This window comes from Bipolaris zeicola (genome assembly GCF_000523435.1).
Source record: "Bipolaris zeicola 26-R-13 unplaced genomic scaffold scaffold_1, whole genome shotgun sequence".
Taxonomy (NCBI): domain Eukaryota; kingdom Fungi; phylum Ascomycota; class Dothideomycetes; order Pleosporales; family Pleosporaceae; genus Bipolaris; species Bipolaris zeicola.
This window is the reverse complement of record NW_006912050.1, coordinates 217,123-243,339: the sequence shown is the minus strand read 5'-3', so window position 1 is coordinate 243,339 and position 26,217 is coordinate 217,123. Positions and strand designations below refer to the sequence as shown.

General features: G+C 53.0%; 11 protein-coding genes across 11 annotated transcripts; 8 read left to right on the top strand and 3 right to left on the bottom strand.

Annotated features, from left to right (window-relative positions):
* Positions 1–152: 152 nt before the first annotated feature.
* COCCADRAFT_81072 (uncharacterized protein) lies at positions 153–1,850 on the top strand (the record flags this gene model as incomplete). The annotated part of the gene is made up of 3 exons (XM_007708412.1): positions 153–317; positions 419–1,567; positions 1,620–1,850. 3 exons carry the CDS (start codon positions 153–155, stop codon positions 1,848–1,850), a joined length of 1,545 nt encoding a protein of 514 aa, XP_007706602.1.
* A 724-nt stretch (positions 1,851–2,574) lies between these two features.
* Positions 2,575–3,239, top strand: COCCADRAFT_31883 (uncharacterized protein; the record flags this gene model as incomplete). The annotated part of the gene is made up of 2 exons (XM_007708345.1): positions 2,575–2,772; positions 2,823–3,239. The coding sequence occupies 2 exons, from the start codon at positions 2,575–2,577 to the stop codon at positions 3,237–3,239; spliced, it is 615 nt and encodes a 204-aa protein (XP_007706535.1).
* A 244-nt stretch (positions 3,240–3,483) lies between these two features.
* COCCADRAFT_81032 (uncharacterized protein) lies at positions 3,484–8,182 on the top strand (the record flags this gene model as incomplete). Its single annotated transcript, XM_007708411.1, has 5 exons — positions 3,484–3,793; positions 3,856–4,250; positions 5,669–6,163; positions 6,344–7,559; positions 7,752–8,182. The coding sequence occupies 5 exons, from the start codon at positions 3,484–3,486 to the stop codon at positions 8,180–8,182; spliced, it is 2,847 nt and encodes a 948-aa protein (XP_007706601.1).
* A 1,140-nt stretch (positions 8,183–9,322) lies between these two features.
* COCCADRAFT_81244 (uncharacterized protein) lies at positions 9,323–9,601 on the top strand (the record flags this gene model as incomplete). Its single annotated transcript, XM_007708410.1, has 1 exon — positions 9,323–9,601. One exon carries the CDS (start codon positions 9,323–9,325, stop codon positions 9,599–9,601), a length of 279 nt encoding a protein of 92 aa, XP_007706600.1.
* Positions 9,602–10,926: 1,325 nt separating this feature from the next.
* COCCADRAFT_81041 (uncharacterized protein) lies at positions 10,927–11,226 on the top strand (the record flags this gene model as incomplete). The annotated part of the gene is made up of 1 exon (XM_007708409.1): positions 10,927–11,226. One exon carries the CDS (start codon positions 10,927–10,929, stop codon positions 11,224–11,226), a length of 300 nt encoding a protein of 99 aa, XP_007706599.1.
* An 830-nt stretch (positions 11,227–12,056) lies between these two features.
* COCCADRAFT_31881 (uncharacterized protein) lies at positions 12,057–14,607 on the top strand (the record flags this gene model as incomplete). Its single annotated transcript, XM_007708344.1, has 5 exons — positions 12,057–12,261; positions 12,318–12,451; positions 12,506–12,754; positions 12,804–13,649; positions 13,702–14,607. The coding sequence occupies 5 exons, from the start codon at positions 12,057–12,059 to the stop codon at positions 14,605–14,607; spliced, it is 2,340 nt and encodes a 779-aa protein (XP_007706534.1).
* Positions 14,608–15,975: 1,368 nt separating this feature from the next.
* COCCADRAFT_81145 (uncharacterized protein) lies at positions 15,976–16,621 on the top strand (the record flags this gene model as incomplete). Its single annotated transcript, XM_007708408.1, has 3 exons — positions 15,976–16,302; positions 16,372–16,414; positions 16,506–16,621. 3 exons carry the CDS (start codon positions 15,976–15,978, stop codon positions 16,619–16,621), a joined length of 486 nt encoding a protein of 161 aa, XP_007706598.1.
* A 664-nt stretch (positions 16,622–17,285) lies between these two features.
* COCCADRAFT_31879 (uncharacterized protein) lies at positions 17,286–17,963 on the top strand (the record flags this gene model as incomplete). Its single annotated transcript, XM_007708343.1, has 1 exon — positions 17,286–17,963. The coding sequence occupies one exon, from the start codon at positions 17,286–17,288 to the stop codon at positions 17,961–17,963; it is 678 nt and encodes a 225-aa protein (XP_007706533.1).
* Positions 17,964–18,151: 188 nt separating this feature from the next.
* On the bottom strand, positions 18,152–20,016 carry COCCADRAFT_31878 (uncharacterized protein; the record flags this gene model as incomplete). The annotated part of the gene is made up of 3 exons (XM_007708342.1): positions 18,152–18,777; positions 18,846–19,766; positions 19,836–20,016. 3 exons carry the CDS (start codon positions 20,014–20,016, stop codon positions 18,152–18,154), a joined length of 1,728 nt encoding a protein of 575 aa, XP_007706532.1.
* Positions 20,017–20,740: 724 nt separating this feature from the next.
* Positions 20,741–23,742, bottom strand: COCCADRAFT_81102 (uncharacterized protein; the record flags this gene model as incomplete). Its single annotated transcript, XM_007708407.1, has 2 exons — positions 20,741–23,385; positions 23,442–23,742. The coding sequence occupies 2 exons, from the start codon at positions 23,740–23,742 to the stop codon at positions 20,741–20,743; spliced, it is 2,946 nt and encodes a 981-aa protein (XP_007706597.1).
* Positions 23,743–25,370: 1,628 nt separating this feature from the next.
* COCCADRAFT_81428 (uncharacterized protein) lies at positions 25,371–26,188 on the bottom strand (the record flags this gene model as incomplete). The annotated part of the gene is made up of 2 exons (XM_007708406.1): positions 25,371–25,703; positions 25,754–26,188. The coding sequence occupies 2 exons, from the start codon at positions 26,186–26,188 to the stop codon at positions 25,371–25,373; spliced, it is 768 nt and encodes a 255-aa protein (XP_007706596.1).
* Positions 26,189–26,217: the final 29 nt, after the last annotated feature.

The following is a 26,217-nucleotide window of genomic DNA, read 5'->3' as shown; positions in this document are numbered from 1 at the left end:
TTCACTCGAGACCCTCGATTTTAATAGTTGTCCTCCCCACCGCTCTTATTGTCCACCCTCACCCTTTGGTGGTCAACGCAACTCGCGCAGACTCTCCTCTACCGTCGCATTACATCAGTCAACTCGTCAATCCAATTGACTGCATAGCAGACATGGCCGACGTTGCAACTCCCCCCGCCGCCCAGAAGGCCACCGCCAATGGCTCTGCCCCGCAAGGCAAGCAGCAGATCGTCAAGCCGGACAAGCCTGACGAGGAGAAGTACAAGGAGGAACTTGCCAAGCTTGAGAAAGAGCACGCTGCGGCTCAGGAGAAGCTGGTAAGTAGATCGAGTCCGCTGACATAGACACTGATGGACCGTCGGGTACCTGCATCACATGCAGACATAAGGGTCTGACAACCGGTACTGACCATTGCTAGAACGCCTGCAAGGCTAAGCTCGATAATGCAAAGCCGAACAACAAGGACTCGCCCAATGCCAAACGCCAGCAGGAGCTCAAGACCGAGCTCAACGCCATCCGCCAGACACAACAAGGAAACAAGTCCGGCCGTAATGCCATTTTCGAAAAGATCAAGAAGCTCGACGACCAGCTTAAGCAGCAGTTCACCGAACTCAAGACCGCAAAGGGCAAGTCGAACTACAAGTCTGTTGAGGAGGTTGATCAGGAAATTGCACGTCTGCAGAAGCAAGTCGACGGTGGCATGATGAAGCTGGTGGATGAGAAGAAGGCCCTGGCCGAGATCAGCGCCCTTAACAAGGCCCGCAAGAACTTTTCCGGCTTCGACGCTCAGCAGAAGAAGATTGACGACATCAAGGCCCAGATCGCTGAGCAGAAGAAGCTCCTGGACGATCCCGAGAACAAGGCCCTCAGCGACAAGTACACCAAGCTTCAGACTGAGCTGGATGCTCTCAAGGCCGAGCAAGACGAGGCCTTCAAGAACCTGCGAACGCTTCGTGAGCAGACGGACAAGGCTCGCGCTGAGCAGCAAGAGAAGTACCAGGCACGAAAAGACCTCAAGGATGCATACTTCCAGCAGCTGCGCGCATACAAGACGTACGAGTCCGAGGCTCGCAAGATTCGCTTCGAGAAGAGGCGTCAAGAGCAACTCCAGTACGTTGCAAGCAAGCGCAAGGAGGCTGCCAGCAAGCGTCTCGAAGAGGCCAGCACACCTGCTTACGGCGACGAGATCATTGCTGCCGAAGGCTTGATCCGTCACTTCGACCCATCCGCTCTTCCACCCAAGGAGACCACTGCGGCGAGCAAGTTTGCTGCTTCCGCTCAACGCACTGTCGACGAGTCCGGTTTGAAGGGTACGCGCATCTCCAAGAAGGATACCGAGGAAGAGAGCTACTTTGTCGGCACTGGCGGAAAGAAGGGAAAGAAGGGCAAGAAGGGCGGCGCCAGCTCTGCTCCTGCCAAGTTCAACCTCAACATTGGCATCATTGAGGAATTGGCCAAGGTTGGCGTTGAGGCTCCCTCGAGCCAAGAAGACGTCCCTGCCACCGTCGAGAAGCTTAAGGCCAAGCTTGCGCACTGGAAAGAGGACCAAGACCGCAAGACCAAGGAGGTAAGTCTGCCTGCGAGCTACCTTGCTGTCACAGAGCTAACATAGACGACAGAACATTGCCAAGGCACAAAAGGAAATTGAGCGTCTTGAAGCAGAAGAGGCGGAGGAAGAGGCTAGCGGTAGCACTGACGCTGCGCGCAAGCCTGCCCAGAAGAATCAGGCGGTCAACGGCAATGCATCTGCAGAGGCTGAACTTGCCCAAGAGAAGGATGCCGCTGCTGATGCTGCTGAAGACCTCAAGAAGGCGTCGCTCGAGGACAAGGAAGCCGCCGCTGACGCATAGAGCACACAAAGTGCCGCCTGTCATGAGGGATCTAGTCCCTCCAAAAAAAGGGTGACATATCCGGGGCATCTGTATAGTCTGGGATCTAGCCCGATTCTTTCTTTTTAGCTTGTGGTCGGGACATTCTCCGCTGTTGTTTATGGGATACCAGCATGGCATTGGACGGGGTCACGGCGTGGGGTACGGTACTTTCCTTCTAGACGCACGGCAGATCTAGATGGTCAATACCACTATCTGATATTCTTAAGCTCACGCTAAATGATGCGGCTCGCAGTTGGCTGGACTGATCGCCGGTGTGATGTTCAAGCCCACGTTCCTTTTTGGCCTACCGCTCTTGTCGTACCTGAACCATTACTAAGAGACATGACGCAACCACTGATCCTTTGGGTAAGCCCAGCATTGTTTCGCAAAAGTAGATCCGGTTAGCTGTCTAATTGCTCCTCCCCACCTAGCAGCGGGGTGGGCAAACGCGACGGGACCATGTGACGTCACCACAGCGTTGTCACTACATAGTCGTGCCTTCTCGTGGACCTCTCCTGCACCACACCACCTGCTCCCAATAGTCCTTTACTCAGGTATGATTGCATCTCGCTTTCTTCATCGTTGTGCTGCACCAGCTGCACGAAGATTACCACGAACGTCGTGTTTACAGAAGCTGACGCCATCTTCACAGCTATCCAAATCACTTACTTCTCAACGCGTCTTCTCCAACACTACCTTTAACATGTCTGGCTTCAGCAATGCGGATACCGGCTCCAAGACTGCCGACCCCTACACTCAGAAGAACCTCGAGGAGCCTTCTCTGAAGGAGAAGGTTGAGGATCTGTTCAGCTTCGTCGACAAGACCAAGTTCTGCCTCTTGACCACACAAGTTGCTGACAGCGATCTTTTGGCTTCGAGAGCAATGGCACTTGCTGCCAAGGTAAGCAACAAGCAGTACCCATTGATGTAGCACCGCTAACGAATGCACAGGAAGGACACGGCTTCGATCTCCTCTTCCACACCAACACTGAGTCTGGCAAGACAGATGACCTGAAAGAACACGCGTCGGTCAACATTGGCTTCATCAACAACTCCGGAGAATGGGCTTCCATCTCTGGCCATGCAACCATTGAGACTGATCGCGAGGTTGTCCGCAAGCACTACTCGCCAGCGCTCAAGGCCTGGATCGGCGACCTCGGCGACGGCAAGCATGACGGCGGTCCAGAAGACCCACGCATTGGCATCATCCGTGTCAAGGCCAGCACTGCTCAATACGCCATATCCAAGAAGACCCAAGTCGGCGGGCTTATTGAGCTGGCCAAGGGTATCGCGAGCGGCGAGTCACCAAACGTGAACAAGCTGAGGCAGATCTCTGAGGCGGAGATCCAGCAGTACAGGTCTCAATAGACGTGGTGAAAATTTAACGGATGCTTCTATGGTCTATGTAATTACAAAAATACCTTGATACGTTTACGATCGATATAATGAATGCAGAGTTACGGCCGCACAGATTTGGTTGCGATAGTGCCACAAGTGTCAAAGTGATGCAGTGACAAATGTGACGTCATATCAACGCGTCTTCACATGGAAAAGCACGCAAAAGGTTGCGCGATGCAAGTACATAAAGCAGCCGCCTCCCGACGAGCACGCAATGGGCGCTTTTACTCGGCACGCTGATCGACAACATGGAAGACCCAGGTTTGTTCCAACTCCTAAGTTTACAGCTCTTGCTGACGTGAAATCGCCAGTCAAGGAAATCCCGGCGGTGATCCATCTCCTCACACAATCACCGCCCTCTCTACAGCGCGCAACAATTGAGAAGTACTTCACGCCAGACGCAGCTTTCTCACATCCGTTCTGTAGAACATGGAGCGGGCCAAACTCTCGATGGCTGGTCGACGCGACCTACCGTTGGTACAAGATCATGAGCCCCAGAATTGATCTGACGGTGCAGAGCGTCGGTATGTTGCGTCGCACATCCCATACGGCTTATACGGATCTAGGCACTAATTTCTGTTGGTAGCATTCGACGAAGCGAACTTGACGCTCTATGTGACAATCTTCCAAATCTTCCGCATCTGGGCAGTGCCCTTTTACTACGCGCCGGTCCGTCTGACCACGGTTCTCAGCCTACGCCGCTCACCTTCGACGGGTAAATACCTGATTGAGAAACAAGACGATCTTTACCAAGTAGATCAATGGATACGCTTCATTGCACCCGGGGGCTGGGTGCTGATCTGGATTTGGCAAGCTTGGGCTACCCTGTTTTGCGTGCTAGGCACATGGCTGCTGTGGCCAGTAACATGGGTCGAGGAGAACTGGGGTTGGGGCGAGGGCATAGGGGTGGAGAGTAATAGGGAGATGAGAAAGGCTGGAGAAAAGGGTGAGATTAGGAGTGATGGACTGACCAAGGACGAAGTGCTGCAGATGACAACGTTGAGAGGCAAGGTTCTTGGGTGATTGGTGGAAGTGACTAAATCATTGCAATCTCGACTGACCGGTGGGTATCACTCTAGTCACGGTATTTTGATATGTCTCGTTCCGGTATTTTCGCTGTCTCGGGAACTAAGCGACGACGACCAATGTATGGCCACAATGAAACCCGGTATTTTCAAATTAAGAACTCGCGTCACGAATGGAGCATGACAGGCTAGCGGAACGGAGCTGTCCGGCTACCTCGATTGTATGCTAGCCATCCACTGCCTCTAATTCGCGCCACATCAAGCCACAGCGAGCCCATTGTGCATACTTGCAAGGATAGATAAGCTGATAAGAATAGAGCAGCTTATTATGGCGAGTATGATAATGAAACAGACCCCAGCTTCGGACACAGCTGCCTCGGCATGTACAGACTTGGATATTCCACGTCACGAAGTTGAAACGAAGCAAAAAGGGAATGCATAACTTCCATGTCACCACATCTGCTCGCCTTGGAGATGCGAGACTTTGGGCGTAATCATGAGGGTTTGAGGCGTGGAGCCAAGCAAGGACAGGGATCCCCAGCTCGGAAACGGAGCAGCTGTGCGGCTTGGCTATCCACTGGCAGCGGTAGAACCATAGTGTTCGTGTGCGGATCCCGGTGTTTGTTGACGTGGCCTTGAGGGGCTTGTTGCATGCTCTTGGGTTACCAGAAAAAAGACGGCAGAAACACTAGTGACTGGCCCGCTGGGCTGAACGGGTACATCATCAGAATGCGCGTCGATCGATTTAGCAGAAGGGAGGAAGCGTAGTTGAAGACACGGCTTCGGGCAATAGGGCCCACGTGGTGGGGACAAGTCGCTTGACGGCCTCTATCCACCACTATTGGGCAGCACCGCGCACTTCCGATCCACACCGGAAAGACGTCCTGCTTGCTCTGCATGTGCAAGGCGGTGACTGTCCGGCTCGAATATTTTTCATAGTGGCCTCGTTCAGCCTCGAGTGCGCTCTCCTCGTCTTCCACATACCACAAACCGCCATGGTCATGGCGCACACCAGCTGCAACGAGCCACCGGCGTCGAACCGTACCACTATAGAGACCGTTTGCTTAGTTTACCAGTCTCAGTTTCCTCCGTCACACGACATGTACTACTGATCCCTCCAGCATGCAAGGAGTCGCATACTGCTCTGCTGCCCACTGTGCCATCCCCTCTTCGGCAGATTTTTGCCCACCAGGCCACTCACTGTCAACAAAAAATATATACATATCAGATACATTGCCACGAGCGCGACCTTAGCTGACGGCAGCTGACCCTCGCAAGCACTACTTAGCATGGTGCGTTGATAACGAAACAATGCCTTCTCGAGCCAACTCTCTGATGGCCACTGAGACTGACCTGAATTGTGCTGTCTTGTAGTCGGACCGGGCCTCATCATTCGAGGGCGCTCAGTCCCCTTCACGGCATCGCAACCCTACCACAGACGATCCCCAATATCACTACGACAGCCTCCAAGAAAAAGAAGTCGGTGTGGCTGCTAGTGGACCCCACATTCGACGCAGGCCATCCCGGACCACTTCGGGCACCAAAGGCTCCCCGCCCTCTTCCTCCCTGTCTTACAACGAGGAGCAAAACGAAGACGACAAGAAGAACAAAGCAGCCCGCACCACTCTCAAGAAACTTTTAAGACGCGACTCACACCAGGGTGAATTGTCACCTACGCTGCGTGGCGGGCAAGAAGAGTTGGACGAAGAGGGAAGTACCGTGGGATATATACCCAGACTCGGCCAAATACGAGAGAAAAAGACCACCATGCAATCAAGACGTCGAGGAAGTTCCATTGTCAGCTCTACAGGTCAGCCCAGAGCGCTTCGTCGGCGACACACAGAAGACAGTGCTGCAGGTCGCTCACGCGTACAACGTAAACATAGCTCTCTCCACCGCCACGGTGGGAAGCTCGCCGAACTGTCCGAACCATCGTCAGCCTCGAGCGTGTCACAGCAATCGAGCAATTCCAGTGGAAGTAACTCAACAGTGACGCAGAAATCCCGCGAGGACGACGGCTACCCATACCAATACGAGATGACTGCGGAGAGGCAAAGTCCTACTAGTTCCATGATGAGTGCCACTGAATCAGATGTCTTCAAGTATCTCCAGCCGGATAATGACACTGAGAATCCTACAACGGCATACCTGCAGGGCTTCGTTCCGTCGATCAGTGCTCCTTCCTTTTTGCCCTCCCCGCCTCTGACTGACTCCAACTTGAGCGATAAGCACCCATCCGCAGCAGGAACAGATTCCAATGGATTAGAAATCCCTTCACAAACATTAGAACAAAAATCCAGCCCAATGGTGTCTCAGCTTCCTCATCAAGAGTTTCGCAAGTTCAAAAAGCCACTGTATGCTAGCAGCTTTGTGCATGGGCCTAGGGATGAAGACGAAGAGACAGTCGCCCAGAGCGGAGAGAGTGAAGGTAGTTGTACGGAAAGTGAAGAAGAGGCCAAACCCAGCGTTAAGTCGTCTAAAAAGTCTAAAAAGTCTAAAAAGGTCACAAATAAGGTTTCTCCACCCCGGGCGCCATCTACATCATCCCGCGGTAGCGACCTTCATGCCAGACGCCTAAAGCAACAGGAGCGAGAGCTAGCCAATCACATATTGAAGAACCCCAAACCACAAAAGGGATTCCAATTCAATGGAGGTACACCCGGCCAGGTCTATCCACCTACGCCCATGTACAGTCCTCAGGTATACTCTGGCGGATCTCCATCAGTTATAAGCAACGGTGCAGCAAACTCACCACAGGGTTGGTCGCCTATGCACACGTTTCCAGCCCCATTGGCCATTGGCTATGCACCACACCAATCCCCAGAAGTCGCTCACGCATATCCACACAGTCTGGTCAAACAGATACCACAGCCGTTCTCACCTCATCCAGCCCAAGCGCAACCTTATCAGCAACACGGCCCGGCATCTACTCAGACCAAGCCGGCTCTAACAGGCTATGAGCTTCTGGCGAACGAACTTAGCGCACCCTCGCAAGGTGAGACAGCACGGGAAGTCAACCTCGTACCCGTGTACCGTAAGTTTGAGCACCTAAATCACCGGGTGCTGTTGCACCTACAAGACGAGATGAGCGAGCTTGAAGAAGAGCTGCGTACGCTGGACCGATGCATTGCGCAAATGTCGCCCAAGGATCCCTCAGGTCACGCGTATCCTGCGTCTCGACGAAACGACGCGCGGTACGGCGGCGAGTCGCACTTCAAGAGAACCGAGCTGCTGGGTCGCATATTCCAGAAACTGGAACAGTACAGTAAGTTGCAGTTGCATTGCCAGGAATATGTGCATGTTATATCATGGAAAAATAAGCTTGTTACATTTTTAGCATGACAAGATGGGGTACATGAGAGACAGGAGAAGAGAAAGATCGTCGTTGACAGCTTATTTTTATATACACGCAAAGAAGAGGGTTTCTCTTAGTGTCATTTACTAACTTGAATCGCAGATAAAGCTCTGTCCTCTTTCGGCGATGTGTCGAGCAAGCTCCGTCCAGCCGGGGAAGACGATGTGGCGCGATATCGTGAGTGGATGGATGAGCACGAGCCGATTGATTATGCAGAGAGTCGCTTTCTGGAGCGCGCGTCTGACCTTGTCACCGTGCCGGGCTCGGCGGCGGCTACTACTACTACTACTTCGACGACGGCAACAATGGCAGCGGCGGGCGAACAAGGGGCCGGGCATCATCAGTCAGCAGCCGTGTGGTTCCCGCTGATATTGGCGGTGCCTCTGCTGGCGTTTACTATAGTGCCGAGCCTACTGGGGCGTCTGGTCGTTATCGTGCTTATCGTCGGGGTGGAGCTTAAGATTATCTCTTCGGCACCCGAGATACAGCGTTTCTTGTCGCTTCAGGAGTGGAAGGCTGCAGCATCGGTGTAAGTGGTCTTTTATCTCTCTCTCTCTCTCTCTCTCTCTCTCTTTCTTCCCTTTTTGTTTCCCTCTTTCGCAAAAAGTCTACCGGAGTACCCTACGTACACGGCCCTTTGTACGGCGCGCAAATGATGTCGTCACATGTCGACATGGGGGGTGCAGCGGGCAAGGGCTACATGGATCCAAGGTTCGCGGGGAGTTTTATTTCTTTTTCGCTCAACGTCCGCACAAAACACAGCCTAGTGCCAGGAACCCAGTCTCGTCTGCCCTGCCCCCCTCTCGCTCGCAACCCCGAACCCAACGGGAGATTCCATGAGCAATAAAAGACGGGGTGTGTATATGCGCGCGCGCACGCGTGGGTGTGTGCGTACATGAGCCTTCAAAGTGGCAGAACCAAACACACGGAAAATGCGTCTTTGCCTATCTTTTTATCCGGTGGAACCAGTTCGCATAGAAGACATACGATATACGCGCAAGCGCGTGCGTGTGCGCGCATATACTATATCCCCACGCTACTGGTCGACCGAACCGTTCCCTGAGGGCGTTGCCGTGGGAAGAGAAAAAAAGGGAAATAAATGAGAGACTCCAAGCAAAAAAACCAACCACAAACAACAAGATCAAGAAAAGGTTCAAAGGCTAACGCTAGAGGCGCAAAACACAGTTATTTCGGGCTGAACGTGCTCCTTGCAGCCGTGGTGCGTTAATACGCCTGACTCGCTGGTGCGCGCCCTTTTTTGTGGGAAAGGATGTGGTGGATGGGTTAGGTTGGCCAAAAAAATGTGGGGGGCAGTAAGTAAGTGGTTTGGCGCAGGTGATCGCCAATAATCGTTTTTTTCTCTCCTCTCTCTCTTTCTGGTCTCTTTCGCTCTCTTTGCGCTCTTTTTGGGTGCGGCGCACGGGCCCAGGTACAGGCTGTGTGTGCTGCAGCATGTGCTGAGAACGACCATCCCCCCTCCACGAGCTCGCTTTTGGCACGCACGCACTCAGCAAGCTTGGGTGCCTGTGCCCTTGCTCGTCCACCCACCCACGCCCCTCCCCCTCTCCCCTCCACCCCCCCCAGTCTGACCGAAGCAAGGCCAAGTGTGGAGTTGTTCCGATCACCGTTTGGGCTGGCACGTATTTTGTTTTGCGGTGGGCGTTCATGGCGTCATGGTTTGGCTTGCAGGCGGGGGAGTTTTCCTCTTTTATAAAAATAATGTTTGTTATGACCCTTATGACTGTTGTTTATTCATTTTATTTTATTTTATTCACGATGGTTTTTTCTTTGCGCTGTTCATGGTGGTCATTATAAACGCGTGTATACATACTATTGTCGGCAGGGCGCAGCACGTATTTGGCTTGATAGCGGTTAGCAAAAAAATGGAAGGTGGTGATTGGAGGTGCCACAAACGTCGCTTGGATTGGCTTTCGGGATCATTTTTTCCTTGAGTTTATCTCTCTAGACTGGACCCATGGTTCGCAAAAGGCTGCTTGCTTGGCCAGCGCCGCGATGCCGAGCTCTATACTATGTAGTTTTAAGGCCAGATGCATACGCATGTTGTGATGGCGCGGCTCCGGCAATCGGGCAGGTTGGCAGACAATGCTTGAGACGGATGTACATATGTCGGCATGTACAGACATGGATGGCGGCGACACTACTGTATGTAGTCGGCACGTAGCGGGTTTGGTAGCTTGTGCCCGCTGGTCGCAATCAAGTGGCGCAGTGGTATTGGTCGCGGGAGTGTGGTACGGGCTAGGCCATGACAGTCAGTCAGTCAGTCAGTCGGACGGCAAGACTTGGTGTTCGTGTAAGATTTTTGTGGAGGTGGTGGTGATGGTAGTAGTGGCACGCGCGTTTCTCCTTGATGAAATGTTAAGATGTGCATCGGACCGAAAAGAATTGAATCAAGATGCCGGGTCGATCGGTGACAGCATGGTTTATCACCAGGTGTCACGACAAAGGTTCGGTGTTTGTCGCGGATCTGGGCGGGACACAGAGGTGAGCTGAGCGGGCAAGCAGGCAAGCAGGCAAGTAAGCAGGATGGTTTGGCGTCGGGTCATAGCGACGGGCCAGTAGGCTAGCTGATGTTGGCATCTTGGGCGTGGGAGTGCGAGAACGCATGCAGCGGCAGCGTGTGCGACGACCCTTGGAAGACTGTCAGTCGGGACGCGGTAGCCACCTCCACAGATGGTGCCGCGGCATTGCCGTGGACTGGATGCCAAAACAGGGCGCGTGTGGGTAAGCATGTTTCTCAGTCGGGCAATGCCTCAGATAGATGCATGAACCTGGGGCCACGCACAGAGGGCGCGTGAGACGGATCAGCGGCAGCGGCAGTATGTAGTTAGTTAGTTAGTAAGTAAGTAAGTACTGTAAGTAAGTAGTAGGTAGGATTAGTGGACAAAGTATGTGTATAGTAAGTAAGTACTAGGAGGAGGTGCAACAACAACAACAACAACAACAACAACAACAAACGTCGGCGCAGAGCCCACTCGTTCCTTGACAGCTGACGGACAGAGGCCGAAAGTCAAAATGACGGGCGAGGATGTTGGTGGGTGGGGGTGCGGTAGTGCAGTTAGTGCAGTAGTTGGTGATGAGGGTGTGGTGGTGGTGTGGGCTTGTCGGCTCGCTAGTGCTGCTAGCCAGGAACGAGAGGCGTCGCTTGGAGAGGGCCTTGGCCGCTTTGGGCGCAGAGGGCCGGGGTTTAGGGGAAATTGAGCGCAGGTGACCAGAGTTTCAGAATGGCCCTGTTGTGCGCTCAAGGGGCGTGCAGACGATGGATGCCCTGCCGCCATGGCCCCTTGTGAAGCTCTCCCTAGCTCCCAGACTTTGGCCTCAACAGTTGCTGCGTCCAGCACAAAGAGTCCTTTCTGTCTCTCTTCATCTTGTCTCTATATCCACAAGCGCCACCCCTTTGGCCGGCCGCCCGTCCGTCCCACTTGCGCTGCGGCCTCGTGCATGCTCTCCACACACCCAAAGCCCTGGCCCACTTGTCATCACCCAGCCCATGCCGACTCGAGCGACTGAAACATCTGCTCCTTCCCGCCCATCCATCGCTCCTGCCCGCTGTCCTTGACCTGCAAAAGCCGCCCTGCAACACACACACCCACATCCACACCCACACCAACTACCCGACCATCACCCTGTACACCCACTCCACCCACCCACACACACACACACCCTCCCTCTCACACACCCCTCCCCCTCGACTCCCCACTCTGCACTCCACTCCACTCCACCCTCTCTATTCTCTTGTGTCTGTGTCTGTGTGTGCGCGCGCCTTCTCTCTTACTACTCCCTCCGCCCTCTCCCTCTCTCCCGCACCCACACATACACATACACACCCACACTCTCGCACACGCCACACGTCCCTGTCCACCCGTCGTCGGCCGCCTTCACTTCACCCCCCTCGCTCCAGAGCATACTACGCCCAGGCCCACCACCGCGCCGTCGCTCTTCTGGAATGTCGCAGCTGCACCTCTGTCCACCACTCACCGTCTGAGCTCCCCCGCACCATTTCGCGTCTCGGGCTCCCTCGCCCTTCCATTCGCCAGCCCTCCACCGCCGCTTTCCAACGCCCATCTCACGTAAACTAGTCCTCACAGCCTGTTCCTCGCCGTCTCCCCCCTCCTTCCTCCGATAATTGTACCTTTGTCGCCCTTCGCTGCCACACCACTGCCTCCTAATTAATCGCCGAGCCCTGCTGCCGCCGACTCGCTGGACGGGCCCTCCCGCTGCAATTCCACCGCAGACGCCGGCCCACGGCCTTGGACCAGCGTGGCGCACAAACAAAACCTCCCCTTTGCTCCCACGCTTTTGCTATTTCGCTAGCGCCGCAACACACACACCCTCCCTTTCTGGCCCTGACCGCACCCCAAACCCCCTCTCTCCCAGGCGACGCTCAGCATGGCTGTCTCCATGCTACATGCCCCCTCGCGGGCATCGACGTCGTCGTCATCGTCCTTCATACCCGTCTCGCGCCAGAACACAATGTCGTCGCACGATGGCTCGCGCTCAGTGCGCCAATCCAAGCGCTACTCGGTCACGGCACTGTATCTGTCCATGTCGGCAAAAGACAAGGAGCTGGAGATTGAGGATGACCTGGCTCGAGGTATGTCTGCCATGTTCAAGTCTTTCCGTCTTGGTTCGCCGGCTAACTCGTAGCAGCACAGAAGGTATTGCGCGAATTAAAGGCAAAGATTTCGTCCCAGTCCAAGAAGAATTTCGTTCTGGAAAAGGATGTGCGATATCTCGACTCGCGGATAGCACTCCTCATCCAGAATCGCATGGCGTTGGAGGAGGTGCGTCTCCATGGTTTTCCTTGTATACGTGCTTGATACTGACGATACGCGCAGCAAAACGAAGTCGCAGACCATCTCGCAGACGGCCTTGAACTCCAAGAAGGATTTTTCCCAAACGACGAAAAGACACAAAAATATGGCAACCTGCTATTTTTGCTCCAGTCCGAACCCCGGCACATTGCGCACTTGTGTCGCCTCGTCTCCATGGCCGAGATTGATGCGCTACTGCAGACAGTCATGTTCACAATTTACGGAAACCAGTACGAGAGCCGAGAAGAGCATTTGCTCTTGACCATGTTTCAGGTACGTTGCGCAACATGACTCTGGTAGATCATAACTAACCATGCTATAGTCTGTTCTTACATACCAGTTTGACAATACCCCAGACTATAGTTCGCTCCTGCGCGCAAACACCCCCGTCTCGCGCATGATGACCACGTACACCCGGAGAGGACCTGGTCAGAGCTACCTCAAGGTAGTCCTGCAGGACAGCATCAACTCGCTTATTGAGCTCAAGGATCTGGACCTGGAGATTAACCCCCTGAAGGTTTACGAGAAAATGGTCACTGAACGCGAACTCCAAGGAACTCTGCCCCCGGATATGCCAAAGGGCGTTACGGCAGAAGAAGCTGCCGAGAACGAGACGGTGCAGAACATCATCCAACCTCGAGTAAACATGCTCATGGAGATTGCCAACAATTTCCTCACAACCATTATCAAAGGTCTCGAAGAGACGCCGTACGGCATCCGGTGGATTTGCAAGCAGATTCGAAGTTTGTCAAGACGAAAGTATCCTGACGCCCAGGATCAGACGATTTGCACGCTCATTGGTGGCTTCTTTTTCTTGCGTTTTATTAACCCTGCCATTGTTACTCCTAGATCATACATGCTCATTGATGTTCTGCCAGCGGAGAACCCCAAACGAACGCTTACATACATTGCAAAGATGCTGCAGAACCTTGCAAACAAGCCTTCGTACGCAAAGGAACCGTACATGGTTAAATTGCAGCCTTTTATCCACCAAAACAAGGAGCGCATCAACAAGTTCTTGCTTGATCTGTGCGAAGTCCAAGATTTCTACGACACCTTGGAAATGGATAACTATGTTGCATTGTCGAAGAAGGATCTTGAACTATCTATTACACTTAATGAAGTGTATGCAACACACTCGCTCTTGGAGCGACATGCAGCAGAACTCGTAAGTTTGCGATGATTGTGGCAGCGGCTGTTCCCATGCTAACCATTTACAGGCAAAAGAGGATAGCTCGCACTTGGGTGTGATTCTTCAAGAGCTGGGACCAGCACCTGCTCAGCTTCCACGAAAGGAGAACCGAGCCATCAATCTTCCACTGTTCAGCAAGTGGGAGACGCCTCTTGACGACCTCACAGCTGCGCTCGACATTACGCAAGAGGAAATCTTCTTCATGGAGGCCAAATCAACATTTGTCATGATTCTCCGTTCGCTGCCTGCAAACACATCAATCACACGACGACCATTGCGACTGGACAAGATTGCCGAGGCAGCCGCCACGACAAAGAACGATTCAGTCATGGTCAAGAAGGGCATCCGCAGCATGGAGCTCTTGAGCCAGTTGCAAGAATCTGGTGTGATTGACAAGGAAGACGGGTTTTCTCTGCTCCGGGACGAAGTCGAACAAGAACTTGTCCACCTGGGTTCGATGAAGGACAAGGTGATTGAAGAGACAAGGAAGCTCGAGGAGGTTTTCCGCACCATCCGCGATCACAATGGCTTCCTGGTCAGCCAGCTTGACACGTACAAGTCATATCTCCACAACGTACGCAGTCAGTCTGAGGGCAAGACGAGGAAGCAGCAAAAGCATCAAGTCCTGGGCCCGTACAAGTTCACGCACCAGCAGCTTGAACGAGAGGGCGTAATCCAGAAGAGCAATGTTCCGGAGAATAGGAGAGCCAACATCTACTTCAACTTCACGAGCCCGCTGCCCGGTACGTTTGTCATTTCGCTCCACTACAAGGGCCGCAACCGCGGTCTGCTCGAGTTGGATCTCAAGCTGGACGATCTGTTGGAGATGCAGAAAGATAATCAGGAGGACTTGGACTTGGAATATGTCCAGTTCAACGTGAGCAAGGTCCTGGTCCTCCTCAACAAGCGTTTCGCCCGAAAGAAGGGATGGTAGACTCGTCTTCTCCCCGGGCGACACATGTCACGAACCATGTACGATACCCCCGATTGCCACTACGTATTCCCCGCTGTTTGACGCCCCCACCCAAACCACCTCATCCTTATGCTCTCCTTTTCGCCCTCGTTGGAGTACATTTCCCATGTCTACGAAACCCATTGATCAGCATCTCGGCGCCGGAGTCCAGGAGTCGATTGTGCGCTTTTTGGAGGATACCCTCTGTGATGCCGACGCGTCGTGCCGTATCGTCAGCTTGGGCGGTTTTGACCAGCCACTTTGTTGTGGAGGGTCGCTGTAGTCTTTGTTTTGTTATGTTTTTGAAAGGGCGGCATTTGCAAGCAGCCTTGCGTGCGTGTTTTCTTTTCCACAGATTCCTACACCTTCATAGTCTCTCGCTACTAATACGCATGTTGCACACGCTTCGTGGGATGGCACCGAAGGGAGTCCGGGTACCCGAAAGGAATTTTTTTTTCATGTCAGTAGTGTTTGTGGAACTTGAGTCCATGGTTTGGGTTTCGGCAGGACCGACTTGATGGATTTTTCCTTGTTTTTATTTTGTTTTTTAATTGCGCGAGCGATATCCAGATGTACGATACGAAATACCATGGTGTCAGGCCAGCGTAGTTTCCAATGCGCTGTTGTTTAATGCAATTGAGCTGCAAGGGCTCTTGTTTGTTAGTCGAGATGACTGTCGTTGGCACATGGATGACGGGGTGACTCAGAGCCGACTACTAACTACTAGATGGACATTGGCGTCGTCAAGCCGTCGGTCGATGTAATGTCGGAGCACCTGGTGGTGGGCCGATAACGGGCCATAGGGTGTCCACGGACCTTGCATACACGCTACGTCACCTAGCGGGCCACATGGCCGACGGTGGCAGGGTGTTGTCTACGGCGGACATGAGGGTGGATGTTGTTGATAAGAGATAAGGACTGGAGCCAAAGGTCCAAGGTGAAGTTGCAGTTGCATGGCGCTACCCTGATGAGTGTGCTCCTCATGCGCTCCTCATGCACCAAGCACGGGTGCCTGTCACACGTCCACGCCTGCGCCGCCGCTGCTGCTGCTGCCCCGGACCGATCGTCAGGCGGAAGCAAGGTGGTGCCGTCTGATTGGCCGCCCGCCACGTCTCATCGCCGTATGGTTGGCGGAGTCAGACACAAGGCTGCGTCGACTACCAAGTCGCTCCACACTCGTCCACCTTGCCTGTGCTTTCCTTCTTCCTTCTCCCTCACACACTCGCAACCACTCTCTCTTTCCATGATTGTGCGCATACCTTGGGCGTCTCTTTGCTAACAATTGCTACTGTCCCTTTCTATCGGGTGTTACGGCTATATCTCTCGTCTTACTACTGGGATCCCCCAAACATGTCTTCGTCATCCAATGCTATTGCTATCCCCCGGCGCAAGGGCAAGCACCCGGCTGCCTCCCGACACTCGGTCGACTCATCCTCGTCCTCGAGTGCTTCTACACCCAGCACTCCCAGCTACGCTTCTCATTCTCGCAACTACCAGTTTACCCCGACTGAGAACCGCTTCTCCTATGGCTCCTACGGCAGCTCCGCTTCGTCATCGCCGTCCAACAGCCCGCAGTCGGCGAGCAGCATGAGGCGGAGAGAGAGTTTGATGAGTGCGACATTCTCCAAGGCAGAGCATACGGTGATTAATGTTGGAGAGGAGGAATGTCCTCGTTTGGTATGGGCCCGCATTCTGCGACTACAGTTGTGTCGTGTTTCAAGCAGGACGACAGCTAACATCCCGCAGATTACATGCGTGAAGGCTAGCCAGGGATTTGATTGGAACCAGGGTATGCCACTCTCTTTCAACACTGCAGAAACGCTTGCATCGAAGCAATTAGCTGTGAATGTGTCGCTAACTGCCTCTGTCTGTGTATCCAGAAATCTTCCTTCCGTCCTACGCCGATTACCACTTTGATGACCTCGAGTGTCGCCAGGATCCTGTTCAGGATATCATACTCACAGACGAGGAGGTCAAGAACATGTTTCCGTCATAAGCATGCTATCAGCTGCACGGTAACTCGCGAGGCTGTGACAACAACACCATACTGAGGTTTGGGGTTGAATGTTGATGGTGATAATCGGGTGGATTTGGTACATATATGTTCTGGCATTATTTTGTTTGACAATGCGTTATTGGGATTATGTTGACATTGGGATGGAATGGCGTTTGGCACTGTTGTAGGCGCTGGGGGTGCATACTACATGAGGGATTGGGTCACGGTGTTACAGGATGCTTCACTCATTGTCAATGAGACATTTATAAACTCGAAGAATATAAATAAACATTTATAAATCAAACATTTGTGTATACTTGAACTGTCCAGGTGCGTCCGCTATGCTGTCTCACTCCGTACAGCACATGGGGATTCAGGGTGCATTGGCCCCACACCTCGGCACCCCCGGTCTCCCTTATCGATTAGAGCGTGGCCGCCGCAAAACGTCGCGCAGCGCGATCCATATTCCGCCGACCGCCAAACAAACAACATCACGAAAAAAACACAACAAGTCTGCAAACGTTTCTTCTCCAGCAAAAAACCACACCTTTCCCAAGCGAAACAAAGCGAGCGCCCTCTTTCCAAGATTATACGAAGAACGCTCTTTCCCCTTTTCTACCAACCCCCCCATCATCCCACAACAAATCGAGTCCCACTCCTCACCATGGACTCGTCGCACCGCAAAATCGAACTCCAATCCCCCTCAGACCTCATCTACCTCACATCGCAAATCCGGACCGCCGCCCGCCAAAAACTTGACCTGCACCTCCCTCCCGTACCCTCTGCCCCTGCCGAACCCGACGACCTCCGCCGCAGCGTCGAAGAACTCGTCGACGCGTTCGTAGCACAGGTACTACGCGGCATGCGACAAAACATTAGCATAAACGGGATTGACATCATCGGCGACGCTGACGCTGACGCTGATGCCATGGATGTACAAGGCAGAGAGGCGGAGACGGCGGTGGAAAGAGAAGAGTTTGAGGCGTTTGATGAGAAACTGAGGACTAGGCTGGGAGATGCGGTTGCGAGGCGCGATGCGCTTGTTGCCAAGATTAGTCAGCATAGGAGGGTTACGCCGGGGGTTGCGGCCAAGGCTTTTGAAGAGAGGTTTGAGAGGGAGGAGGGGGAGGGGCGGGAGATGTGGGGGGTGCTTGAGGAGAGGGTTGGGAAGGTTGGGCAAGGTGATGTGGCGGGTGTGGAGAAGGGGGTGAGACAGGAGGAGGTGCAGAGGAATTGGGAGAGGGCGGTTGAGGGGTTGCAGGCTTTGAATAAGGGGTTGCCTGAGACGAGGGCGCGGTTGGAGAGGGCGGGGGATGTGGTGGGGTATTTGGGGGGGAAGTGAAGATGTGTGCTTTGTGTTTTGTGGGGTTTCAAACGGTCATGTTGGCGTTTGTTTTTTCAAGTGGATTTTAGGGATACCCTGTTGTTGTATGCAAACATTGAATTTGTTCCGTTTTTGTCTTCTTCTTCTTCTTCTTCTTCTTCTTCTTCTTCTCCTTGAGCATTTTACATTGACCAGGACAGGGACTTTCAAAATCGACTTATATCCCGCCCAAACACCCAATTCACAACCCAATACACAGGCACAAGCACTTTATTCCGCAAACTCACCGTTCGCGTGATATACGCTCCCCGCCAGATAATCCACGCTACATAACCTTGTAATCTGCCTCCCCACTTGCCGCCGCCCTGGAACAGTGCATTCCAATTACCAATGTAGGCCAGCGTGCCTAGATCGCGGTACGTGAAGCCCTTTGCTGAACTTTGTAGGGTTGACGATTTATTCAGTTGTTTGGCGAGCCAGACGGCTTTCTGGCTTGCGACTTGCGCGGTGGCGGGATAGTTTGCTGCATCGATTGTGCCGCAGTCGCCTAGGGCGAAGACGTCTGGGTGTATTGCTTCTGTTTTTTCTGACGCGGAAGCGGAAGATGAGGGTTCTGGGGATGAAGAAGAAGAGGGAGATGAATCGGCGGGAACGAGTTTAACGCGGAGATGGGAGTCTGTTATTATGGAACCGGTTTTTGGGTCTTTTTTTACGGTCCATTGGACAGAGGAGGGTGAAGAGGATGAGGGAGAAGGGGTTATGAGGTTGGAAGGAGCGGAGCGGACGCTGGAGAGTGCGGTGTGGACGAAGGGGTTTTGCATTAGGCCTGTGCCTATTTGGAGAAGGGGAATTTGTTAGTAAAAGGGGTTTTTATGAGAGAGTAGGGAAAGAAGGACGTACTCCATACACACATGCCCACGCCGATTTCGCCTTGTTCTTTGATCTTGAGAGTATATAGGTGCGAGTCTTGGACTTTTCCTGAGTTACTCGTTTCCACGGGTGCTCCGGCACGCAGCTCTTCGACGTGATGACTCGTCTTGATGTCGATGCCTTCGCGCTTGAACTTTTGCATGGCGTAGTCGGCTAGTTTCTTATCGAACATGGGGAGAACCTTTTCGGCTACGTCGTAAACGGTGATCTTGTGATACTGGATGAGTTCTGGGTATAGCTTCTTCAAGTCTTCATTGATCAGGTCGTGGAGTTCGGCACTGAACTCGATGCCGGTTGGTCCGCCACCTACAACAGCAAAGTTTAGTAGTTGACGCTTCATGTCCACAGGAGTGGTGGGAAGGGCGGCGCCTTCGAAGCAGGCTAGAATACGGTTTCGGATTCTGCGTGCGTCGCCCACATCTTTGAGGAAGAAGGCATGTTCCTTGACACCCGGTGTGCCAAATGTCTGGCTGTAGCAGCCCACGGTAACGATCAACTTGTCGTAGTCCACATCGAACATTTTGCCCTCTTTGGTCTCCTGCTTCTTCTCAAGAGCCCTCTGCTCTGCAGTCTTTCCCGCGTGTCGGTCAGTTGTCAGCGCCACACCTTGCTTTGGATCATCGACCGCCTCTTCAATAGTAATGGTTCGATTCTTGAAATCCACATCATCAGCCCAGCCCTGCAGAAATTCCACTTTGGTCCTTCGGCTCCGGACAGGTTCTAGTGCAGTTCTGAATTCCAGTGTGCCTACTGCTGTAGAAGCAAGCAGAGGGGTAAAGGCAAAGTATGACCGGGGAGAAACAACAATAGTTTGATACTTTGAGGGGTCTAGAGCGCGGGCAACGGTGAAGCCTGCCCAGCCTGACCCAAGAATGACTACACGTTCTCGGCCTAGATATATGTTTGTCAGTCTCGATGACGGGAGTAGATAGTTGTAATGTAAGAGCGGTTGATGCATACTGTCTTTGTCTTGGTTCAATTGCTCCATCGTAATCTGTCTTTTCTGCTCCAAGCTCTTTCCACTTACCAGAGCACCACCAGCCCGACATGATGGTACTACTCGTGAGACACTCGTTCTCGAGGTTATAGACACTAGTTCCCTGACGCCAGAAGGCACTTGGGACAGGCGACTAGACAACATGATTGTCACCATGGAACGATGTTTGGTATGCCTAAAAACGGAGATTTTTTGGCATTATCTCTTATTGTATTGAATATTTTCCCCTTTTTTTGAAATTTATTTAAGGGCCGTCTTGTCCCAAGGACCGGGTACTTGCGGGTGTGACACGGAAATCGGCGACTATGACGTACCGCTGGTGCAAACTTGACGCGCCGAGCTACTACCGATGTGCGACAATTAATACGAGAGTCTCACGTGCTATTCTCAGACAAGAAAAGGACATACTGGGTGTACAAAACAATAATGATTTTGAATCTACGTTTCTCGGGGATGGTCCATCATAGAGGCAAGGTATGAAATGTCGCACCGAAAAGGGGCTACCTTGGCACTCTCCCAGCTTCTGCATTGCCAAACTTGGCGAACACACATTCTTAATTGCGTCTGAAATTTTTTTTAGGAAAAAAACGAGATCAACGTGATAGCATAGTTAAGTTATTAATTGACTATGTGTAACCCTACGAGATTCACGACGAGGCATACATACATGTGTTTGAGCAAATTTCATTCGTGTTGCCCAAGAGGGTATCAAACTGCCATCGGGCAACAAAAAGGGGTATCAAAGACGTAAAACTATGCACAGGAAAAGAGAAAACATCCTCTGGCTCCGGAACCTCTTCAACTCCAACAGGAGAAATAACCAACTGAAATGCAATCAAATTTCCCTAAAAAGTCATCTAAATCGACTTTAAAGCTCTGCCTTTCTGGTCTTTGGGCTCTTCGTCGGTTGCGGGTTCGTCGAATCGCTGGTCCTAGCACGCTTCAATCTGATGGGACCAGATGCCATGGGACCAGATGCCATACTACTCGATCCACTTTGTCGGCTAACCCGATTCTCTACGTCACGGGCACCACCGACAGGACTGTTGAATCCACTTCCACCGCCTGCGGTTGCTGCTGAGCTACCAGCAGGTATTTCCTCAGCGAGGCGATCTGCAAGTGCAGCATCGTATTCACGCTCGCTCGCAATAACAGCATTAGGATTTTGTAGGCGAGCAGTGGCCAACAGGTCAACGCTGCCATCGTCGCTATCTTCGTAATCGGAGTCTGACGCTTCAGATTGATCTGAGCGAACAGGCGCAATATTGAGAATCTGCATCGCTGTAGCCGGGCAATCGGAATCAGATTCGGGTTCAGAAGAAGCGTCAGATGCAAATTCAGAATCGATATCGCCTGAGGAACAAGAGTCGAGGGGAAGGAAGGATGCAGGCGGTAGAGTCGAGTTGGGCAAATCCTTGCGCGATGTAGAAAGAATCTTCTCTTGAATAACGCGCTGGGGACTGGACCGTGGAGACTCGGTTTCCATTGGGTCATGCTCGGAACGGAGCGCATCTTGAATGGCCTTGGGATAAAAGCTTGTTCGTTGGCGAGCGGCAACGTGGGAAGGTACTATTGGTATTTGCGAGCGACGAACATGGATGGAGAAGTTGTCCTCCGGCTGTACACCACCAATACCAGAAGCCTCAAAGTCCATGAGCTCCGGACTGGTGTTGCCACTATTATCCCTCAGGGCTTCTGGAGAAAAGCTCATGTTGTCTCCACTAGAGACGGTGCGTGAACCGTTGTTTGACTCAGTCTCCATCATCAGGGTATCCAAGGGGCCTCGTGGCTCTGAAAGTTCGGTGGCAGCATTGTTCAACGATGACGAGCTCAACTTTGCGCCCAGGGGCTGGCTGGTGATAGTTTGGTAATTACCGGGCATTGTGAGAAACGCCCCGTTGTTGTCACCACTAAGGTCAGTACAGAACTTGGCTTTGTTGTAGAAAATCATGGGTCCGTTCTCACGCCTTCTTGGCCTAGAAGAAGAGCTCTGCATAACTGAGCTGCTGAATCCCGAAGAGTTGCCCGTCTGTTGCGGCTGGTGAGAATAGTTTGCCGAGGAATCAGCATCAAAGCCGTAGAAGTCATCCTCGTTGTCAGAATCTTCCTTGTGGAAGAATAGTGGCTTGTAGGCAAACTTGTTCTGTTCTCTCTCGCGCTGATAACGGGCCAATCGCCTTGCCTGCTCAGAACCAGTGGGATCACTGCCGCTGCCGCTATTTCCAGTCTTCATGCGCTTGAAAGGCGAGAAAGATCCTGTCTCGTTGGGCGAGGCGTTGCTGTAATGCTCCGATGAACTTTCGCCACTGTGTTGCGTGACCTCGCGACCGCCCTTCCATCGAATCTTGCGCCCATCGCGAGAAATCTCAAGGTGGCTGCTATAATCCTGTAGGGCATCCTTGACAAATTCTGGAGTAACATTGAGGGTATGTAGTTGTGCCATGTTGATAAGCAAGTTGAGATATATCCAGCCATGGCCAAGTGGGGCTTCTCCAGAGTTCATATCGGGTGGGCTGAAACCAAGATGCCGGATGTAAGTCATGTTGTCATTTGGTATCTGCGCACGATAAGGGTCCAAGTCCAGTGGACGAGTAGGTCGTTGATCAGGAGAAGAGCCTGAGCCAGCGAAGTCATGTTCCTCAATGTGCAGAGTAGGTCGCAGTCCTTGGATAGCCTCGTTCTGATTTACCTCATCTTCGTCAGCTGCGCCACGGCCAGACATGATGCGAGCTTCACGCTGGCCTTCTGGTCTGAAATGCTGGCCAGTCGCTTCCCGTTGCTCGCGATCTGCCGTTGCTGCTGACTGGGCAACCTCTTGCTGTTGCATTGGCTGTGGATGCGATCCGGGCGCTGATCGCTTGCCAGCAAATATTTGCTCCAAGCGCCGAACGACCATTTTCTTTTTCGACTTCTCAGTCATTGGGACACTTTTGGTATTCGGCATCAAACCCATTGGGATGTCATGAAGGTATGATTGGATGCTCTGTTGCTGGCGGCTGTATGCTGACCGGGTCATCTTACGATCCTTTTCTTGGCTTGAGGCTCCCGCCGAGTTTTGACCAGATGCTGACAAGGACGCATAACCAGACTCGGCAAACCGTGATGTTGACGAAGAGGTGTTGTGGGTGTCGAGTGCTGGGGTATAGGCCGCCGGCACGCGCGCGTAATCATTGGTGATTCCGTCGTCGAGCTCAGAAGCAAATTTGCGCAGCGTCTCTTCCAGCTCTTTCTTCTTGTGATCAGGTAGACCGTGAAATCTGACTTCGAATAGCTTCTCGTCTTGCAGATGAGCGTCGTAGAGCTTCTCGTACTTCTTGAGCCTTTGCTTGAGGCGCTTGTTTGCTACGGTCAGGTCGTCGATGACGCTTCGAAAGTCTTCGGTACTGCTGCCGTCGGTACCTATATGACCTAAGCTGGGACGGTATGGCATTGCTGAGTTTGTAACATTGGAATGTGACTGGTCGGGTGGTGTGTCGGACGAAGAGGAGTTGCGGAGGAAAAAAGGCGGCTCATCTACAGCATGACGATTAGCAGTGCTCCATCGACTCGAGGACTCAGACACAACGCACTGTCAACAAAAGTCGATTTGCTCTGTTTGGCGCTGTTGTTCGTCTTCTCGAACCATTGTCCGGCATCACTGCTCTCTCCCGAGCTATTCTTGAGCGAGGTAAGCTGCGGCGACACACTCGACGGCGGGTTGGCCCTGTCACTAGCCAGGGTTGGGGAGCTGCGGCTCGTGTTCCGTTCCTTGGGTTGTAGGCCCGATGCAGAGGCTGGAGGGCTGTGTCGGAGGGAAACGGACTTGTGGGCGGGGGGGCGACGAGGGTGGTTCATGACAGACTTCGGTATGGTGCCTGGAGGGTCGTTCATGGTTGCTGGCGTGATGTGTCGAGTTATTGTTAGAGGATGTTCTCCATATGCGCAAGAGAGCGGTCGATATCGAAATGCAGGCGGATACTGGTATGTGGGGATTGTGGTTTGAACGCCACCCGGATGGGTAAGGTGTAAGAGGGCAGGTAAGGTCGTGGACGGCGGTCGAAAACAATGGGGGGATTCTGCAGCGGAGATTCGTGAGGTGAGTCTGTCGGGCACAGGTGGTGGTGGACAGAGAGAGCGGGCTGAGGGCGTGGAGGATGGAGGCTGTGGGTGAAGCAGATGGTCTGAAGAGACAGTTCTTGGGCTCTCTGAATCCGGAGCCATGATGATTATCGATCTAGCTGTGGGTAAGGATGGCGATGTACTCGATTCCCACGACGCCAAGAAAGGTCGTGGAGATCGAGGTGCCTGGGAGGGAACGAAGACATGGTGTGGCGCACCCGGGGCTGGACCAAGCGACGCATCGGCGATGAGCCTCGTCGGTTCACTTGTCTATCGCCCGAATTGGACCCTATCGTAAATGCGACACGAGAGAAGGCCCTGTCTGTTGTCTGACCCCCGATGCTTCTCTGAATCGGTGATCATGGACAAGGGCCCCGCTAGTCTCTATGCGGTATAACGCCTTGCTCTTCCACTCTCCACACGCTAGCTCTGCTCTCCTCTACCCACAGTCTCTCCCACTGCCGGCAGTGCGACCTTCCAGACGCATCCTGTCCTCCGTTCAGACCCATCGCGACTCGACTCAACGGGCGGTGCGACCCGTCGTCGACACAGCGCTAGGTGCACCTGCCTCTCACAAAGGCCATCGAGATTGCTCTCGTTTCGCCCCGGCCAGTTCCAGCCAGCCCCCAGCCCCAGCCTCTCAGCGCGCCCGTGACGGGGATGATGATGTTTTTTTCTTACCGTCGGTTGCTGGACCCTGATTCTGTTGGCGTGATGATGCGCCTAGCGTGATCCACGGAGCTGCTGGATCGAACTGATTGAGACCATCGCTGCTAGCATCCCACCCGACAAGACCCTGAGCTGAGAGAGGTCCGACTAGACTTCTCGCCACCGCGTCATTGGCCGTTCACGCCAGTCATCAGCCGTCATTTGATGCAGAGTAGTACTTGTAGGTGCTACTCCTCAATGCTCTACTCTACATATCCATGTCCATACCCGGCAATGAGCCCCTGGACTGCCCCATTCTCTTCAGCTGCAAAACCGACGCTAGCTGTATTATTTATCTCGACCCCCACCAGCCTTGTGTTCTTGCAAAACGTCATGTGGTGCTGTGTTGTGTTGAAGTCGCCCATGAAGCTCGGGCCGCACATGCTTCCAGCAAACTTCGGCAAGGTCAAGGCGCCGGGAAAAATTTCCGGACGAACCATGCAACACAGTGGTGAGCTAGTAACGTGTGATTGATGACTGCGCCGTTCAAACTGCTACGTAGTCCATCGGCGATGTCCACTTCAACCCCCGCTTCATCGTACGATCTTTGTAACATTCAGAGTCGCAATCGAGATCCCTCCTCCATCACTTCGTCGCCTATTCTGGCTCCGTGGAGCGAATGCGCCTGCATACTATACATATTATTACACAATAAATAAAAATCTGGCACTGGGTGACGAGGCAGATCCGGCCTAGACACGAGCTCCCTTACTTCGAAGCACATTGATGGCAGAATGGCCCGTGTAGTTGAGCCATTCTCCCAGACTGCCCATGAAGCCACCAACCTTCATCAGATCCTGCAGTCTGTTGTCCAGAAACTGCTCAGTCTCTACAAAATTATGCGACTTATCCTGTGTCATGTACAGCTCTGTGGCCGAGTAGATTGCCGAGAGGGTCGCTCGTTTCGTGTACCAGCTACTATCGACACTCTGGTCGCCTGACAGAAACCATATTTCGTCTGCGAGCTTGCCTAGTTCGGCCATGGAAGCAGGGACGTACGTGGGCTGGGACATTATTGCCAGTGCCTGAAAAACATTAGCCGACTGTCCGCGGAAGTGGACCATGAGAGTCATACCTCTTGCCAGCGGTGAATAATGGGTGCATTTGCGCGGAGCCGTGCGACTGTTAACGTCCTAACCTTGGCGCCGGCTCCCATCTTCTTCCCGTTCTCGCTCTCTTCGGGGAACTGGACATTGCTTTGCAAAGCCAATCGCTGAGTGACGAGATGGTAATTGATCAGTTCAAATACGCCTCGTGGAAGCAAATTTGTAGAGATATCGAGGTAGCCAGCATCTCGAGCGCCCAGCTTAAGGGCATTCATGGTGAAGCCATGGTTTGGTACGTGTGCATATGCAGACGAAAGAATTGCCGTTTCAGCGGGGGGGAATGGTGGCGACGAGGGGTAATCGTATGAGTGATACAGACATCGCTGTCGCCATGTTGCGGCTGGGCGAATTGAGGCTGCTCGGCACGTCCCGAACAGCAAAGTGGCCAGGCGTGTGGGTGCCATGGTGGTGGAATCTGGCATTGAGAAAGTTC